The following is a 19,810-nucleotide window of genomic DNA, read 5'->3' on the forward strand; positions in this document are numbered from 1 at the left end:
TTAAATAAAGGACGTATGATCACCATAATTATATGGCATGTTTCAATTCGTGGTAGAATTTTATTTGAAGTAAGCCTTTGTGATCTGTCATAATGACATCTAGAATTTCAAATGCAATAAAACACTTATTTCATGTAATTGAAAAATTGGATTTTAGTTAGATGGTTTTGCTTGAGTCTATGCAGCATAGTTTCTGTGGGAAATGACAATAATAGTGCAATTAGAGACAGCTGGAATAAACACTGCTCTAACTAATGAATCACACTATTTGTTGAGAAATATATTACACAGACTCAAAAGCCTCTGTACCTTATTAGGGATACAATAAAAAAAAGCATCTGCAATATGATGGCTGCTGGGGAGGGCATGTTGTTACCAGGTTGTTTTTGCTCAAAATATCGCCTCGATGTGAATATGTTTAAACATTTTTCATGTGCAAGGTAATATGCAAAACTTCTTGATGTCTTTTTATGCAAAGTAAAATCAGGGGTGTGAGTTATATGAGGGCATGTTATATTCGAGTAAATACGGTAAGCATTTCTCCTATAAGTTGACATCCTGCTGCTGCTTCCCCTTCTCAGCTGACTTCTATGGTGAGTTACAATGCAAAAATATTTTTCTCACTACCGTTTTCTTTCTTTCTTTTTTTTTTTTTTAAACCAACATCATTAATATCAATTTAATAAATAAAAAAAAAAAAATCAGCTAACGCCTTTTTTATTCCCGTATACGGGAGTAGGCGAGGCCATTTAGCCCTATCTAACTTTTGGAGACTGAGTGGGCAGCTCAATCTCCACAGGTACCCAATCAGAGACAGATGGCCCAAGGCTATCACTAATTAAGCAGTACGCAGTGAAGAGAGACGGCTCAAAATGTGCCGCCATCTCGTGGTCCCTAACCCTAACACAATATATTTAATGTCTGAAATAATGTGGGTTCTACGGTCGATTTTCTTGAGTTTACAGGACGAAAAACCCGAGTTTCCGGGAGGAAAAACCTGCTTGCCCGTGCCAGAGATCGACTAACTTGGGAACCGGTCGAAAAAAGGCTTAGAAAAATTTCCTCTAGTCGCTGACTAGACTCGAAACCAAGTCTTCCTTCGTGCGGCCAAGCGCGATGGTGTGCAAACGCCACATCCACTGAGCTACACAGGCTCATCAATTTAATAATGCAATAATAAATTTTACACTGAATAATATTATAAATTTATATACAACTATTATAAATTAAATAAAATATTATTTATAAAATTATATTTATTTATAAATCATTATATAATATTAAAAATTAATTAATTTTCTATTAATTTTTCCCCTACTAAAACCTACCCGACACGTCAGCAACTTGATTTGTAAATTTTTGGCGCATGCCGGCACGACAGCAACTCAGTTTGTAAACTTTTGGCACACGCACATAAAAAGGTTTGCCATCACTCTCCTAGGAGATGTATGATGTTATACATTATGGTGGAAGGTCACTACCCAGACCGGTTTTGACCTTTATTGAGGTCTCATCAGTGAGTAGGTAGACCAGGTAATACCGAGATTATAGTGAAAAGAACTTATATACTTTGCTATACAAGTTGTCAAAAAAGGTGCACCCATAACCGGTTTCGACCTCAATAAAGGTCGAAACGGATCTGGGTAATAACCTTCCACCATAATGTATAACATCATACATCTCCTAGGAGATGTGTTTTACATTATGGGTAATACTAAGAATAGTGATCAGAACTTTACCCACCTTTGCAACGAGTTGCCCTAGTGTTGAACTACGTGCTTTAGATTACGCTACAATCCACCAAAATTTTTATAGTTTACTATAATCGGCATGAAACTCTTTGATTTCGGCTTTGAAATAATGTGGGATTTAATATCCCCTTAATTTAAATATTGTTACATCGGCGAAGTCAAGCCTATTGGCTCTTTTATTTAAGTAGTCCTCCCATTACTTTTGTTTAGCTAGTTTTACACAGTGTTTAGCTTTCTTACATTTGTCTCTGTATTCTCTAAGAGCACAAGCTGACTTATTTGCCATGAACTTTTGATATGCTTTCTTTTCCTTCACTGCCTCTTTAACTTCCTGTGTCCACTCTTATTCCTTGCTCTTCTCTCCATGTGAATTTGTGCACATTTTTATATTGGAACATGGTGTTAGTAATAACCAGTACATGTCCTGAGCAGAAATCCAACAGGTATTTGCCATTATTATTCGCTTTGCTCTTTTCTCCAAATTTTCCCAAAATATTTTTGTATGTCTGACAATCATTTCCTACTTTGCTATTTAGATCCCCAACAAGGACCAACTTTTCCTTTTTCATTGTGTCAGTTGCTCTTTCTAAAGCCTCAAAAAATTCCTTCACTTCTACCTTAGTAGAACCTTCTGTGGGACCATAGGCACAAATAAGTCTCATTGTCCAGTTCCCCATTCTCATATTTGCCCACGTCACTCTACTTGCGACTGCCTGCCATTCAAGAAGATTAACCTCATATTTTGTGTTGAATACTATGGCTACGCCTTCTTTTCCTTGATTGTCATTGCCTGAATATAACATTTTGTATTTATTGCTTAGAAAGATCTCACCAGTTTTTGTCTTTTTTGTTTCAGTCACCCCTATTATGTCGATCTGGTACTTATCTAATTTCTCAGCTAGCTCCATTTCTTTGCCATTCAGGCTTCTTATGTTGATAGTACCGATCTTTAACTCTGGTAATATTGAGTTTGGGTGCGTTTTCAGATTTGTTCCAGTTGCTGACTTTTCGCTGAAACAGCGAAAAGTCAGCGAAAACAACGTGGGCCTTGTTTAACTGGGTGATGCCCCAGCCAGCATGAAATTTTGTCATGTTATACCATCATTTTGTATTTTGGTTTAAGCCAATAAGAATACAATTTGGTCGGCTAAATCCCGTTCGTTCAGTATCCAAGTAGATACCCAACAGGGTGCACCACGAGAAGGTGAGGATTGGACATTAGGTCAGAAGCTCTGGTCGGTTCTCTGCATTCCTTTAAAGGCTATGTGGAGGTCTCCTCTCAGTTATACAGCTTTGACCCTTAAGCACCCCTATATAATTTTCTTTATAACTAAATGAAGAAAACTTCTTACAACTATCTCTGTTCAATAGTGTCTTTCACAGTTGACAATAACACATGTCTACTTGCATTCTGAGTTCAACCTCTTGGTTGAGAATGTCATGAACCATAGAATGTTTTATTGCACTTTTTTTTTTTCTCACTTTGATGCTACCTGCACAATATCTTGTTATATTGTGCATGACACCAGATGAACTGAAGATTTGTTCTTTCTTTGACTAATGGGAAAGAAAAAAAATTAATCTCTATATAATACACAAATAAACTAAAAGCTTTTATATTTCCCACCAAATTTTATAAAATTTGGTGGGCATGATAAAAGTATGTTGGATGCATATTTCTGTTTAATATTTATTATATGGATTGAATCCTTTTGGGTTCATTGCTTTTCTTCCAAGTGCATACTTGTTGCTGGTAGATGGTATGAAATGACAATCCTTTCAGTTGAAATAAAGTCTAAATAAATCACAGTCAAGCATGTTATTATATGGATGGATATCACCATGGAGTCAGAAGACTCATTGTGGTAGACTCACTAACCTGTATATTCACAATACCTATCATACTTCTCCTTAATCTCTGAGTGTTGGGGCACTCCCAACTAATTCTAGCAGTCTATCTACTCACTCACCACTCTCCAAGCAAAATATCTAGTCCAAACACCTTTACTCACCACACTCTTATAGTGTATCAAAAAATTTACTTTGTGTCAATCTTATAAAACCCTTTTAATAATAAAATTTCTATCATGTCCCCCTCTTTACTGTCTATCAACTAAACTTTGCAACCCACACACCTTCAACCTGTCCTCATTGGAAGCATTCTGCAGACCTTTCACCAGCTTGGTCATGAATCCTCTCCACCACCTCCTGGTTCCCCAGAAACCGAAGTGACCCAATCTGTGCACAGTAGTCATGATTCAGCAAAACCATAACTTTATAAAGAGGGATTATAATCTTCCTAACTTATTAGTGTGTTTGCAATATTCAATAATCCTTTGAGCTGTTTTATCAACTTTTGTCATGTCTTCCAAACTTCAATTCTTTGTCTGCCGTTATTTATATTTTATCCTTTATATAACCTTGTGTGGCTCCCAGGGATATTTCCTTTTTAGAAACTGGCAAATTTATATTTTAACTGCACCAGTCAGTTTCCTATAACAAGAATATAATTCAAGTTCAGGAAATATTCCTAGGTCTACAGGCATATACCTTAATGCAGAATTCACACTCGAATATGTAGATCTTGGTACCTTGGTACAGTCGTGATCTAAGATCAAATCTCAAACATATATTTATCTAAACTCCTTTCCACTATTGGTTCTATTTTCACAAGTGGTAGCTTGACACCTCGAAATCAGACAAGACTCAGGTTTAAGTAACAAAACATGTTTATTGATACTAAAAGACAAGTACATTAAATTATGCATCAAATTATTAAGACTGCTAAATTCCTAGCTAAGTGAATATCTTATGCTGAGCTAGACAAACAGTTCAATACTAATCAACTCTCTTACACAAGCTGACATGCTAAATCGTATAATACCAATGGAAAACAAAACAATGTCACATTCAAATTAAATTCTTTCATTCACGTTACTTCAAAACAGATAATTCACAACTCTCACTATTTCAAATCATATACAAATTAGAGATTCATCCTATACAATTCTTTGTCTAACAGAATTGGCTGTATTAATTACTTTATCCTATCAGAGTTCTCTAAAATGTCCTCATTTGCTTTATCAAGACACAAATTCTATCTTCTAACAATTCCAAGACATAAAACAAAAGATCTCTACATTACCAAGTCCTTCCGAAGGTCTATTAACGACCATGTGTTGCTCGGGTCATCCTTCATCTTTGCTATCTCTGGGTCAGGCCTCATAACTAAGTTGTCCCTCTCACTACTACCGGATACAATCTGGTTATGGCTGGAACTACGGGTTTTCTCCACTCCCTCGGGCGGGTCATCCAGCAGCTGGTACGATTCTGCATGAGCTATTGATTCTCGTACAGCTCTCCACGGAATACTTCTCAGCGCTATCAGGAACACGGCCCACTGTCTGACGACATAGCACCCCGGCTCTTCCTATCTCCGATCACTCGTCGAGAGTCCTCGATATATCCCAGAAAGACAAAAAAGGCAAAGCCCTGCAACTTGGCACGTATTGCCTTATATATTCCTTTGCAGCGCCCTCTTTCTCTGTATTATTTTTCCGCATGATCCTTAACTTATGTCACCCTTAGGTTGATCCTTTGCTTTCCCCCTAGGTGTTGTTTTCGTGGAACGTGTGCTTACGTCAGCTTCCCCTTAAGCTGCAGCCTTCAGCATTATGGCAGGCACGTGCGACCGAGACATGACCTTTGATCTGTTAGTCATTGCCTGTCTGGCGACTTACGATATTTTGATAGCTTAATAAGACATAAAATAAGCTAGTATTTCCTTTACATATAATGCTAATCTGACATAATTCCCGATCTTAGCTTTCCGTCTGATAATAAATATTTCCAGTACATTACACATACTGATATACACTTTCACATACAACAACTTAGGTGTTTCTCACCTTTCGCTGGTAAGCAGGTATTATGCATTTTTTTATTTTTTTTGTTAAACTTTCATGTTAGATTCCTGAATGAATAACTTGTAAAGAAGTTCTCCATTCAGTGTCTAACACTACCTAGCCTCATCAATTATCTGCAATCCAGATAACTGATGAGGAAAGTAATCTTTTGTCCAAAGGTGTATAACTTTACATTTCGCAACATTAAATTGACAACCATTATCTTTTGCCCACAATACTAATTTATTTAAATCATTCCTCAAGAAATCTACATCACCTTTATCACCTATTTCCCTCCCCAGCTTTGCATTATTACAAACATTATTACTGAATATCCTCCTTTAAATCTTTTCCTGCGTCATTAATGTACAAATTAAAGAATAGTGGCCCCTAGTACAGAGCCCTGAGGCACTCCACTAGTTATCTTCATTTTCCTAGATTCCACTCCACCATATTCTGGTTGGAAAGACCTAGGTCCAAATCTCATCTAGAAAGCGAAGAGCCTTTAGTAGGGCTTTTCAACTTAAGATGAGCTAGCTTAGTCACATACAGAGGGGGCGGTGTTTTTCATCCCGCAAAACAGGCAAACTAGTCATCAATACATATGCAACAAACAATACACTGGCCTCATAGCTTGGGTTGCTTTGGCTGTAAATCCAAATCAACCAATCTTTCAGCCATTCCCATATCCATGCTACTGTTAGATCCTGAATGGACGAATTTTAAAAAAAATTATTCATTCAGAATCTAACATAAGAATTTGGCTAACTCAGATACCTGGTTGACAGCACACAGTTCTGAATTTACGTTGTATAGGAAGTTGTGTGATAACATGTAAATCGCACTAGAAAAATCTTGTAGTTGAAAACTAAACTGAAGGATTATCGGATTAATGAATTTGTAATAAGGAAATAGTAGTATAATCTTGTCCCATTAAGCTGTCCTAAACTTAATAAGTCAAGAGTATGAGTGCAAAGGTCGAGTTACATACGCACGTATCGGCCGTAATGCCGCAAGCTACAAAGTACGAGGAAGATGACGCAAGCGGGATTCCCTAGAATACAGCACCTAACGGCAGCTAGGACTTTGAGGATCATCTTGAGGGCATGAAAACTAAGGGTCGTGTGGAAAAGAAGGGACGAAATATAAGGCAATGCACGCGATAATGCGAGGCTTTTTTCTGGTTGTTCCTGACTTCACCTCGAGGATTCCTGACTAGCGGATGGTGTAGGGATGAGCGAGAGGGTCCCATAATGCCGAGCAGCATGCGAATCATTGGATTACGCAGAAATTGTGCCAGTCGCCGGATGTCCCACTCAAGTAGGAGCAGAGACAACATTGTATCGAGACAGTGAGAAGTTTGAGTCCGGAAGAATGTAAAACAGATGGCGTAGTCGTAAGCCTATTGCAGAAGCAACCGAACAGCACGTGGCCGTTAACAGACCTTCGGAAAAAGATTGGGTAATGTAAAGACCTTTAGTATATGTTTGAATGAGGCAGAATTTAATGTTAGATCATATTAAGTGGACTATAATAAGGATTTGTATTTTGAGATAGAGTAATTCTGCTGAACAAAGGAATGTCAGGAGTGTAAATTTAGCTGCATATGACTGTGATTATATGTGAATTTGTAATTTTATAGATGATTTATACCAGAATAGTAACAGGTTGTGAAATGTCTTAAAATGTAGCATGCATTAAGAGTTTGATTTAGAATAACATAGTTAGCTAGTTTTAATGTTTTATAGCTTGTGTGTGATTAGCAATTTGATCTGTGAGTGTTTTGTTAAATTAGCATTGAGTAACTAACTTACCAGGAGATTTTGAAAAGCTTAGTATCCTATTCCAATTATAGTTGTAAAGTGTAATTTGCTCCAATAAACATGTTCTGTTGTATATGCCTGACTCATGCCTGATTTCGAGAATTCAAATTATCACTTGCAAAAATTTAGAACCATAGCGGGAGGGAATTTAATGAAAGTGTATGAGTAATAGATTGTTGGCCACGATTGCAATTAGTACCAATATCTATTTAGTGTGTTAGATAAATTAACCTAGGAATATTCCCTGAATTTTGAATAAGCTCATATTATAGGACTCTGGCTGGCGCAGCAATAAAAAATAAATTTGCCAGTGTCTGAAAAGGAAGCATTCCTAGGTAGAATTGAGTAAGGCATTCTTAAGTAAGTATATTAGTATATTATATCAGTGAAGAAAGTAAGAAAAAAATTAATAAATATAAAAGGAAGAGTGAAAGAAAGATACAAGTAAATAGACAATATATTATATCAATAACGAAAGATAACAAACCATATAACACTACCAACTTTTTATCCATCTCCATTTGTTCTATAGTTTACAATAGTTTCTTATGCGGTATTCTGTTTTGCTTTTGCAAAGTCCAATAGTATCGTAGTTCAGTCATTTCACAAAACCATGCTGCCCGCCACAGAGTATCATATTCTTATCCACTCAACACACAGCCATGGCCAGTTAATATTTCACCATGATTTTGTAATAATGCATTCCAAAAACAAAATCGTAGTAATAAGCGTGTCACATTAGTGGTATCACATTAAGAAAGCACCCACTGTACCAGATGTACAGTGCATTACATGTACGTTATTACCAGCTTCCTTCTCCTCAATGGGTTTCTTCCAAATTAATTAATTTTTTCAGCTCTCACATATTGTCAAATCTTGCATTTCATTCTTCTGAGGTACTGTAAACTGCATTAATCCACCTTGCTCTTCTTCTTTTGAATCTTTTTTTTTCATGCTATCCTGGCATTATCTACTTGTTTTGGAAGTATTTGATATGCATGATATTTATGTATTCCGCGGCAACTCAGAAAATGATGTCACTTGTGTGTTATGCCCACTTAATGTACAGGAAAATAATATACTGGTCAGGATCAGGAATGATACAAGATTGCAGTAGTTCTGTCATATTCTTGTAACCTTCTGTAGGGACATTGGCAGAAATGCGCTTAACTGCCAGTGATGGCAAAGGGTAGCAATTAATATGTGTGTAATCCAAATTATTTGGGAAAAAAAAAAAGTTGTAGGAAAACCACTAACAATACTGAAGTGGCATCTCTGCAGGATATTTGGCAGCAATTCAAACTAGCGGTGATTGAGCTGAATATTCTTTATTAATGTGCCAATGCTGATAATTCAGCTTAAACTGTCTAAGATATTTTTTATTATTATTTGAATGGCAAGTGGTGAATGAATGGAATGCAAAGTATGATACATATTGTGGTCTGTGAGTGTTTGATCTCTTATGAGTCTTCTAACTCCATGTAGGCCTGGAAAATAATATTACATAAGCATCTACAAGGAGTCTGAAGACTTATCACAGGAGCCTACTGAACATTTCACCAGCCATCATTCACACAATAGCTGATACCTCTCATGCTCCTCCTTGAAGTCACTCACCAACATAGCACTCATGACTGACTCAGGAATAGTCTGGAAGAACACATTATGGAGTCAGCACAAGTTAAATGGTAATTATCAGTTGTATGAGAACACTGAACAAGTAAGGAAAGTGACATGCTTGGTAAGGGCAGCAGTTAGCTAGAGGCCAAATAAAAATTGCAGGGAGTTCTTTTGATATGGGGCCAGTAGGAAAAAAAGAATGATTATGGAAGGATGATATTGATTATTTAAAACGGTACAGTGATGACACTTTAGAGGATATAGTTGAGGCATTAATGAGTAATTTATAAAGCAATTTTATTCTTGCAATTATAATAATATGCTGAGCTTGACAGCAGAAGGAAGGAAGGATGGATGGTGAGTGAGCAGGGGGGGGGGTATGTGGAGAATTCAGTAAACTTGATATAATAATGCTCTAGCACTTATATAAGGAAAGGTGTCATTGATTATTCGTAATAGCATTTCACAGTATAAACAACACCAAGAGAGTAAAAAAACATTCATTTCCCTTTTTAGAATCAGCTCTGATACACTCTTCTGACCTCAACAAGTATGGCTGCATTAATTTGTCAAGTATCTGGGAGACAGCAATTTTCAGACCTAACAGCCTGACTTCTCCAAATTAACTTCATAGTTATCTGGCCCACAGAGGGCACCACGCAAGGAGATTAGTTCTGTTTCCATTACAATTTGAAATGTTTTTTCCCATAATTATTTAGTTCAGTGTTGCATGCTGCTTATCACAGTTTTTGTGCTCTGAAGATATTGGATAGAAAACCAGTGAAATATTAGTAAGTTCAATAAAAGTATTTTTTCCTCTTAGTGTTATTTATGTTGTAAAGCTGTTTGATATGGACTTGATGATATATCAAGTCCATATGAGGAAATGTTCTAGAGAATTAACAGCTGTCTTGATGTACTGTTTAAAAAATGAGTCTTACATAGGGCCAAGTTCCAAAGGAATGAAAACAGAGCAAAATTATTCTTCTTCATAAGGGGTGATAAGACTAAAACTTTGAATTATAGGCCAAGCTGTGTGTGTGTGAGATAAGGAAGACCAATTCAGAATTGGGTCAACATCAGCATTCTTCCTGATGGACAGTAGCCTGATAGGAAGTATACCTATCAGTCTGCTTGCTTATTATAACAAGGTAGCAAATGCACTGGACAAGGAGATGCACAGACAGTGGTATATTTAAATTTTACAAAATTTGACAAATTGCCACATAACAAACTGGTAACTGAATTGATACAGATGGGGTTGGATAGTAGATTAGTGCACTGTATTGGATATTATCTGTCTAGGTATTAGCAAGTTGTGAATGGGGGGAGTGATATCCCAGAAGAGGAAAGTAACTAGTGGTGTGCTCTGAAATGTAAGAGACAGGTTGCTAAAATTGAGAGGATAGTACAGTAAAAGTAAGAGTGTTATGGTTGTATTTTATATAATGCTTCAATCAAGTTACATACGGATTTAGATTTAGTTACTTGGTTTGAAAAGGATGAAGAACTGGTCACCAGCAGCTGCTGGTCAATATTATTCATACACAATTCAGCTTCAGATTTACTGCAACAACTTTTTTGTCATCCTCCTCTTTCATTCCATGTACCTCTGTCATGCAGAACAACCTTCCTCACCATTCTCCCAAAGAACTACAGCCTCCAGCTGTTCATCATATCTATAACAAAAGCTACTTATCCACACACATACACACACACACAAATAAAAAATAGTATTATGGGTTTTGTGACTACTCATGTGGAGTTGATATATAGTAAATATAGTAAAAATTTTGGCTACCACTGGGGAGGGAATCGAAATCTTGGTTTGAGATTAACATAAGCATTATATATTTTTAAATTTTTCTTTCAAAGTGCCCTGTATTATACTTATGATGGGGTGTATGTCATATACACAAAACACAGATTACTATGTTTTTTTTTAATCGGATTAGTCTGGTAAACAAAATTAGCAAAATACACAATAATATAAAACTGTCCAAATTTTAAACAAGTATCCACAACAATCTTTAACCTTTTTTAATAAGATGATCTACTAAAGAAGGGTAAAGTTCAATATTTATAAAATTTGGATATTCATAAATACTGTTTGTATCTATTAAACACTATTTATACTGTAGTGATGTGCCCTAACAAAAATTAACTGGATAGTAGAACAAACCCCCATATTTCGAAACACTGAAAAACCATAATGAATGTAAAGCAATTTAATTTATGCAACAATAAAAAAATAGAATAAAACTAGTTTCTTATACTTATACTATGGCTAATTAAAAAAAGAAACCACAATATATTTCTCCCTCCCTCAGTACTGTAAACTCAAATGAACCAAAGAAACAATAGCAAAAACTACTATAGCAAATTACCTCTGAAATGGCATTTTAAATATTGGGTTTCTGTGACTATTTGATTTATACATGTGTGAGAGGGGGGAGGGGTTGCTATTTAAATGAGCAGTTTGCTCATTTAAATCCAACATAAAATACGTCTGATTAACTCTATTTTCAAGGAAGGTGTAACAAAAAGTTCAGTAGCTATTCAGTAGACAGGTGCCCTTCAGTTTACTTCTAAGATCTTGATTTTACATTTTGCAACAGAATAAAACTTACATTATCTGTAAGAGTAGGATCAAGGTCTGGATGGGCTAACAAATAGCGAACAATATCTATGTGCCCATGTTCTGATGCACACATGAGTGCTGTAGAACCATCATTATCCTGTATGTTAATGCCTGCTCCAGCTTCAAGTAATAGTTTGACTGTATCTAGTCTGCCATGACTGACTGCTAACATTAGAGCTGTTTGTCCATTCTGAAAGTTAAGAGAATAATACAATTTAGTCATATACAAAAAATAATCACAAGAGAAAAATTCCAAAACTATTATATCTGGAATATACGACAAAACTATTAGGGAACTTTTATTAGTTGTTGCAATAATACACTAGAGATTAATCATAAATGACTGTTTTCACAAACACCTATAATCTGGTGGCTTCTTTAAGAAATGATGTTAAAATTGAAAAATCATTAGAAGAGCATGATTCAATATGACTATAGTAACATGTGTGCATCACCTTAGTCATATTTAATTTGTGATGAATTGTGCTCTTCTAATGATTTATTTAGTTTTATAACATCGAATTTTTTCTTCATTTCTTCCATAAAAAGCCCTGATGAAGCTGCCAGATTATAGGTGTTTGCAAAACTAGTAGGTTTTGATTAATCTCTAGTGTATACTGCAATTACATAAAAAATTAAGTATTTTTTATTTTTTTGAAAAAAAAAAACTTTATTAGCACTTCACAAAATGACTAATAAAAGTTTCCTAACTTTTATTAGTCATTGCAATTAAAAATGGAACATAAGACAATTTCCAATTAATACCATTTGTCAGCTAAATACTCTATCAAGATTTTTGTAAAACCAAGATGTAACTTGGCTTCTTAAACACTTAATTAGGGTAATGAGTGGTTAATACTATTTCGACTGTTTGTCTTGTGGGAAGGATTCTTGCTACCTCTGTATGAGCTAATTCACCTTCAATTAAAAAAAAAAAAAATTTATAAATAACCTTTCATCCTGTAGGAGATTTGAACCTGTCTTTCTAAAGCAAATATCATTGTTAACTATGGCAGTGAATGTTAAACATTTAAAGAGTGAATATTCATAACAACTAGTTCTGCAATTCTCATTAACTGACTACAAGCTCTATGAACTTGTAATCAGTTAATGAACTTTATGGGTTTATGTGCAAAGATTAGGGGAAAGTTGTTAATTTGATCAACAGATATATCTCAGGTGGAAGCCTACATTTGCCAAAGCACTTTAGATGGAAAGACTGGATTCAAATTCCATCCAGATGCAAAGAACTCCAGGATTTATCACATGAAGGTGAGTTAGCCAGTCACATACAGAAGTGGTAGGTTTTTTTTTTTTTTTTTTTATCCCACAACCAGGCAAACATTGCAATTCACATACGTGAATATACATTAGGCCTATGACTTATCCACCTTATCCCGAAATTGCAGTTACGAAAGCCTATTTGGTCAGGTTGGTTTGGTCCTTAAGAGCCTATAAGGGCTCTGAAGTATTTTTTATTTTTTTGAAAAAAAAAAACTTTATTAGCACTTCACAAAATATTAACAAATTTCTGCTTAATGTTTTAACTGATTTATAATCTGTAAGAGAAAAAAATGCTATAAAATAAAAAACATTTGCAGTGACTGTTCTGCATTTAAGAAAAAGTTTTAGAACAGTTATTCCATACACAAAACTCAAAGTTTAGGATGCAGTTTAAATAATTAAAATTTAATTTACCTTACTAGTATAAAAAATATCCTGAGAAAATATTACCTGTGTAGCCTTTATGTTCACGTCTCCCAAGTGAAAAAGCCGCTTGACAACTTGCAGATGTATGTCATCAGATATATCAGCCAGTGATACCAACATGATACAAGTATATCCTGCCTAATGAGAATAAAAGTAATTACTCTGCATGATAAATAATTAGCATTAACATAGTTCTGAAATATTATACACATTTTTTTTTAAAAGTAAAGTATAGGGTTTTTTATGGCTTTTTGTCTCAATTTGTGCTGCAGTTGTGCTTCAATTGGATACGAGTGTCCTTCAGCGATGTTATTGTTTGAAACTCTGTGGTATATATTGTGTTTTCGCTGCTGTTTGTTTCACTACTTCAGCGTCTAAAGATGGCATCCAACAAGAGACATAGGTCAACGGCTCCTAGGAAGGCTTCTATACGAAAATCTTGCTCTGCGTTGAATTTTTCACAATGGATGCATTGCGGAAACTGCTACATGTATGCGCCGAAGAATGTGAAGGATCTGTGGACTGTTTGGCTAAATAAGAAGAATGAAAACATCGACGTATGTGAGAAGTGTCGGGATAGGCTGGAGCGATTAGGAATGGAAGCAGACATCGTGACCGTCGCAGAAGAACTGGTACAAGAACTAAAAGGAATCTGCAATTTTTGTATACTAATGCAAGAAGCATTCAAAATAAGAGGGAAGAATTTTTGGCATTAGTCAGTGCAATCTCACCAAAAGTCGTAGGCATTAGTGAAACTTGGCTGTCAGGAAGATGTGGTCACTGGAATTGAATGTAATGGGTACAGTATTTTCAGGGAGAATAGAGAAGATAGAACTGGGGGGAGGAGTACTGTTGATGATAGCTGATGAGTTGCAGCCAAAGAAAGCAGTATATCAAGATGATAGACATGTGAATGATAGTTCAATTGAGGTGGTCTGGTGTGAAATATTGATCAATTCAACCAAATATACAGTTGGTTGCTGCTATAGGCCAGGGGGTACAGGGGGTGATATTGAATTCATGCATCAGCAAATTAGTGCAGGGTTAGTGATTATCATGGGGGATTTTAATTATGGTGATATCAATTGGAAGGAGGAAATATCATGTGGCAAAAATGAAATGGAATTCATAAGAGATAATTACTTGAAACAGCACATAACTGAAGGGACACGTGGTGTGTGTGTGTTGGACCTGGTCATTGGTTCAGAGGATATATTGCATAAGTAAGGTGTCCTCGTTACCTCCAATTGGGAAGAGCGATCGTGTGGTATTGTCTTGGGAGGTTGCAAAGTTTCTGGATTTCTCTCTTAAGAAGGGGTATGTATGAAACTACAGGTTAGGCAATTATAACAAGCTTCGGAGTGAGCTAGCAGCTGTCCCATGGCAGAACATATTGCAGGGGAAAGATGTTAGCAGTGCATGGGATGAAATCAGCAGGTATCTGAGGAAGGCAATATCAGATTGTGTCCCCATGGTTAGGAAGACAAACAAGGTAGGCATTAGATGGATGAGTAGTAGTAGTATCAAATTTGATCTGCAAAAAACGAAAATGTTATGGAGAATTTACAAGGACAAAGGCGATCAGGACATCCATGAGCAGTACAAGGCTCAAGATAGGATGGTTACCAGCATAGTAAGAAAAGCTAAATCAGATTATGAGAAGACCTTAGCCAAGGAGATCAAGGGTAATCCCAAAGAGTTATTCCACTATGTGGCAAGCAAAAGGAAGAATGACTTTGGAAAGAAAACTTTAGTGGGTGCTGATGGTATTGAGGTGACAAATTCAGATATCTCTCTCTGTACCTGTAGCAACAACTAATGGGAGAATTGAAGTTAAGAAATCAGATGTACTTAGTATATTGCAAAATTTAAATGCAAACACTGCTGTAGGTTTAGATGGAATATCAGCTCGGGTGTTGCATGAGTGTGCAAAGGAATTGTCAATGCCTCTTACTTGGTTATTTAACTTAAGTTTGAACTCTGGTATGGTCCCTAGGGAGCGGAAGGAAGGCAAAGTAGTTCCTCTGCATAAAGGCAGCTCTAAGACTGCGGTAGTTAATTACAGACCAATCACCATCTCGGGAGTGGTTGTGAAAGTATTGGAAAAGTTGGTTAAAGACAAAATTCAAGAATGGGTGGATCAGAATATGATACTCTATAGGGGCCAACAATGGCTTTGTTAAAGGTCAATCATGCCTTAGCAATTTTTTATAATAGAATGACATCTGAGTTAGACAAAGGAAATGGCTAACTTCTGGATTTTGCTAAGGCATTTGATGGTATACTCCCATGGAATACTGTTGTGCAGATTGGAGTGGATGGGAAAGTATACTAAACTGGTGATATGGATAGAAGAATGGCTCAGGGAGAGATACCAGAAGGTGGTGTATGGAGGAGCAGAATCCAGGATGAGACAGTGGTGTGCCTCAGGGCTCTGTGCTTGGGCCATTGTTGTTTAATTTGTACATAAATGATACAGGAAATGGCTTAAAGGGAGATATTCAGTTGTTTGCAGGATGATTTAAATAAGCTGGCGAAATGGGCAAAAGGTAATGGATGTCAGTTGAATGTGGAAAAGTGTAAAGTTATGCATTTTGGCATTAAAAGATTACCAGCTGTTGTACTACATCGATGGAATGGTACTCCAAGAGATTGATGAGACTAGAGACTTAGAGGGTGTTCGTGGATAGGAAGATGAAGTTCAGGAGACACATTATTAAGGTGTCCAAGATTGCACATAGGATTACTTGGTTATTGAGGAACACACTAACATCCAGAGATAAAGAAGTTATTATTCCCTTTATAAAGCGTTGATACTTCCACATTTGGATTGTGGAAGGTCTGGTCACCTGGATTCCTTGGAGATGAGAGGAAATTGTGGAGAGGATTCAGAGGAGAGTGACTAAGTTGGTGAGTGATGTAAAAAAATGCTCCCTACATTGATAGATTGAGAGCTAGTGGATTGCAGAGGTTGGCTAATAGGCAAAGAAGTGGGGGGGGGATATGATAGAAACATTTAAATTACTAAAAGGTTTTTATAAGATTGATGCAGGGGAAATGTTTCAGCTGTGTGATAGTGATGGAAGAACAAGAGGTCATCCCTGGAAATTAAAGAAATGTGTGGTTAACAAGGGTATGAGAACAAGGTTTTTTGCCTGGAGGGTGGTGAACGAGTGGAATGCATTGTCTGTTTCAGTTGTGAGTTATTCGTCTATATATGAATTCAAGAAGAGATATGATAGATACTTTTGTGATAGTTTGGGTCTCCCGCGATGATTCTACTGACTCCATGGAGATACCTAATAATAATAATACACGATTTTCATTGTAGTAAATACCATAATAACAAACTCACTTAAAGAAAAAAAAAAAAGAGTGCTGACCATTTTTAGAATAGCATTGTACCTTTTAGGCCTTATGGAAATTAAAACAAATGGGGATGGATATGACACTGGTTATGTGGATAATCTGCTGTACGGATATCAAAAAAAAAAGTGACATATGCACGAGCAGAACCCAAGCAAAAGCTATGCTAGGACCACTATTGTTTAATTTGTACATAAATTATATAGGAAATAACCTGAAATGAATCGATGTGACATGGAGAGCTTGGGATGATTTAAATAGGCTGTCAAGTATGAGAAATGTAAAGTTATGCATTTTGGGATAAACAGATTATAAACTAGGTGCCACACTGATGAAATTGTACTCCAGGAAATAAATAGATGAAGCTAAGGATTTAGGGATGGTGATAGAAGAGAGTTGAAGTTTAGAGGACATGTTGCTAAAGTAGCTATGAAGAACATAAACAAGTAGAGATAAGGAAGTTGATACATTCACATCAACTGGATTACTGTGCTCATGTCTGGTCTTCATATTCTCTTGGGGATGAGGAAGTGGTGGAGAGGATTCAGAAACGAGTGACCAAGGTGGTGAGTAGTCTGTAGAACATTCCCTATGAGGATAGATTAAGAGCATGTGGACTGCAGAAATTGGTTGAGAAGTGAAAAAAGAGAGCTTTGGATATGATGGAAACATTTAAGTTACTTAATTTATAGGAGTGATGCAGGAGAAATGTTTCAGCACCTGGTTAGAGGGGGGGGGGGGCAGAAAAGAGGTCATCTCTGGAAGTTTAGTAAAAGTGTGTTTAGTAGGGACATGAGGACTAGATTTTTCTCTTGTAGAGTTCTGAATGAATGGAATAGGTTGCCAGAGTCAGTTGCTAGTGCTCTGTCTGCTAATGGGTTCCAGGAGAGGTGTGACAGTGTGGATAGTTTGGATATCTGAAACGAGTCTTTGGACAATAATAAAAATAACACATAAAAGCATACCTTATTTTGCTTGCTCACATCACAGACTTTGGAATCTAATAAGATGCTAACAACATCGAAGTTTCCATAGGATACAGCATAATGAATTACAGTATTGCCCTAGAGAAATAGACATAATTGAATAGCATAAAATTTCTCATATTGCATTAAATACTATAAATGCATATACAGATACATAGAAATACATACATATTTCTGTTTCACAGGTAAATATCCCATTTTTACTCCCTGACTATTCATTGCAAACTTCAGTACTAATGCTTATAAACCTCCAAGATATTTTGCTTATTCTCTCTTCTATATAACATAATTTTATTTTGCTAAACCAGCAGTACTTAACTGGTGTTCCATGGAACACTTGTGTTCCACAAACTGGTTACAAGTGTTCCACCAGCGAAAGATGTCACATGATGCAGTTCTGAATGTAATTGGCTACTCTGATAATAACAAATGAAGATTGCTATGCACGTTGACTTCTAAACCAATAGAATATCTTTTTTTTTTTTACTAAAATAAAGAGCCAAAAGGCTTCAGTTCGGTGATGCAAAAATTATAAAAATCAAGTGGATATTAGATCCAGCATTATTTCAAAGCCAAATGTAGAAACTATGAAAGTTTCATAAAAATAAGTTGACCAGTGAGCTTACAGGAATACACCTGCCAGTATTTACGAGTCACCCTAGCATGGACCACTTTAGAAAACATGCACGCTGCCCAAGCATCCATATATTCCGCTTTCTAATTTGGTCCATTTTTTTTAAGGTTTCACTGGCCTGACAGCTGTTTCAAAAATGCTGGCAGGTGTATTCCTGTAAGCTCTCTAGTCAACTTATTTTTGGGAAACTTTCATAGTTTCATAAAAATAAATTCATCTTAAATAATGCTGGATACAATAGAATATCATTTATAGGTTATATGTTTGCAGGAGGGGGCATCTCTTTTACAGTCATTCAGTGATGTGTGTTTGGTTTGTGTGTTGTGTAACATCGTAATAGCGCACAGCCCATTTTTAATATGCATTTGGTTTGTGTGTTTTGTAACATCGTAATAGCACACAGCCCATTTTTAACGAGTGTTTGGTTTGTGGGTTGTCTAATATCATAGCAGCACACAATGGATATATTTATTAATAAATGAAAACGTGATTCTGAGGCAAATATTAATGATGGGGCAAGTACAACTGGAAGTAGTAGTAATGACGTTGCTGCAAATACATCTCATACAAAAGACAGCATTATACGTAGTAAAATAAGAAAAATTAATAGACAATATTCGGATGAATATTTAAGTTGCGGTTTTACATGGACCAGTGAGGAAGGATGTCCTATTCCCCAGTGTCTTGTATGCGGAGAAAAACTATCCAATAGCGCAATTGTTCCTACTAATTTGAAATGCCACTTTACTACGAAGCACGCCAATCTTGCTTCAAACACTAAAGATTATTTCAATAGATTGTTGGACATGAAAGTTAAACAAGTAAAATATTTTGAAAAGACTATTAAAATTTCCGATAAGAAACAACTTGCATGATATAAGGTAGCTGAATTAACTGCTGTAAAATTAAAACCACATACTATAGCAGAGTCTCTTATTTTATCAGCATGTTGTGAAATAGTGAACATTATGTTTGGCGACGAAGCAAAAAAGAAATTATGAAAATGCCTCATTCGACGATACAAAAAAGTAAAATTAAAGATATATCATACAATATTGAGAAAACAGTTACCAGTAAACTTTCCAAACAACATTTTGCTTTACAAATTGACGAGTCCACTGACATTAGCTAGGATTCATTTGTTTTATTAATGAAAACAAAATAGTGAATCAATTTCTATGCTGCAGAAAACCTACCGAATGTACAACACGACAAAATATTTTTGACACTATTATGTCATATTTAGAAAATTTTAAAATTTCATGGGAGCTGTGTGCAGGAATTTGTACGGACAGTGCTCCATCAATGTCAGGCTCTATTAAAGGATTTGTTATCCTTGCAAAGAAAATAAACCCAAATATTATAACTACACAC

General features: G+C 36.0%; 1 protein-coding gene across 1 annotated transcript in view; it reads right to left on the minus strand.

Moving 5' to 3' along the window:
- Positions 1-19,810, minus strand: part of LOC150095720 (uncharacterized) — a 245,880-nt gene that overhangs the window by 35,891 nt on the left and 190,179 nt on the right. The window contains exons 10-12 of the mRNA XM_090409701.1: positions 17,782-17,880; positions 13,475-13,588; positions 11,730-11,930 (exon numbers count right to left, since the gene is read on the minus strand). Of these exons, the coding sequence (XP_090265827.1) occupies positions 11,730-11,930; positions 13,475-13,588; positions 17,782-17,880 (414 nt within the window). The remainder of the gene's footprint in view (positions 1-11,729; positions 11,931-13,474; positions 13,589-17,781; positions 17,881-19,810) is intronic.

This window comes from Typopeltis vanoorti, chromosome 20 (assembly GCF_054136105.1).
Source record: "Typopeltis vanoorti isolate ZY-2024b chromosome 20, IOZ_Tvanoo_1.0, whole genome shotgun sequence".
In the NCBI taxonomy this organism is placed as follows: Eukaryota; Metazoa; Arthropoda; class Arachnida; order Uropygi; family Thelyphonidae; genus Typopeltis; species Typopeltis vanoorti.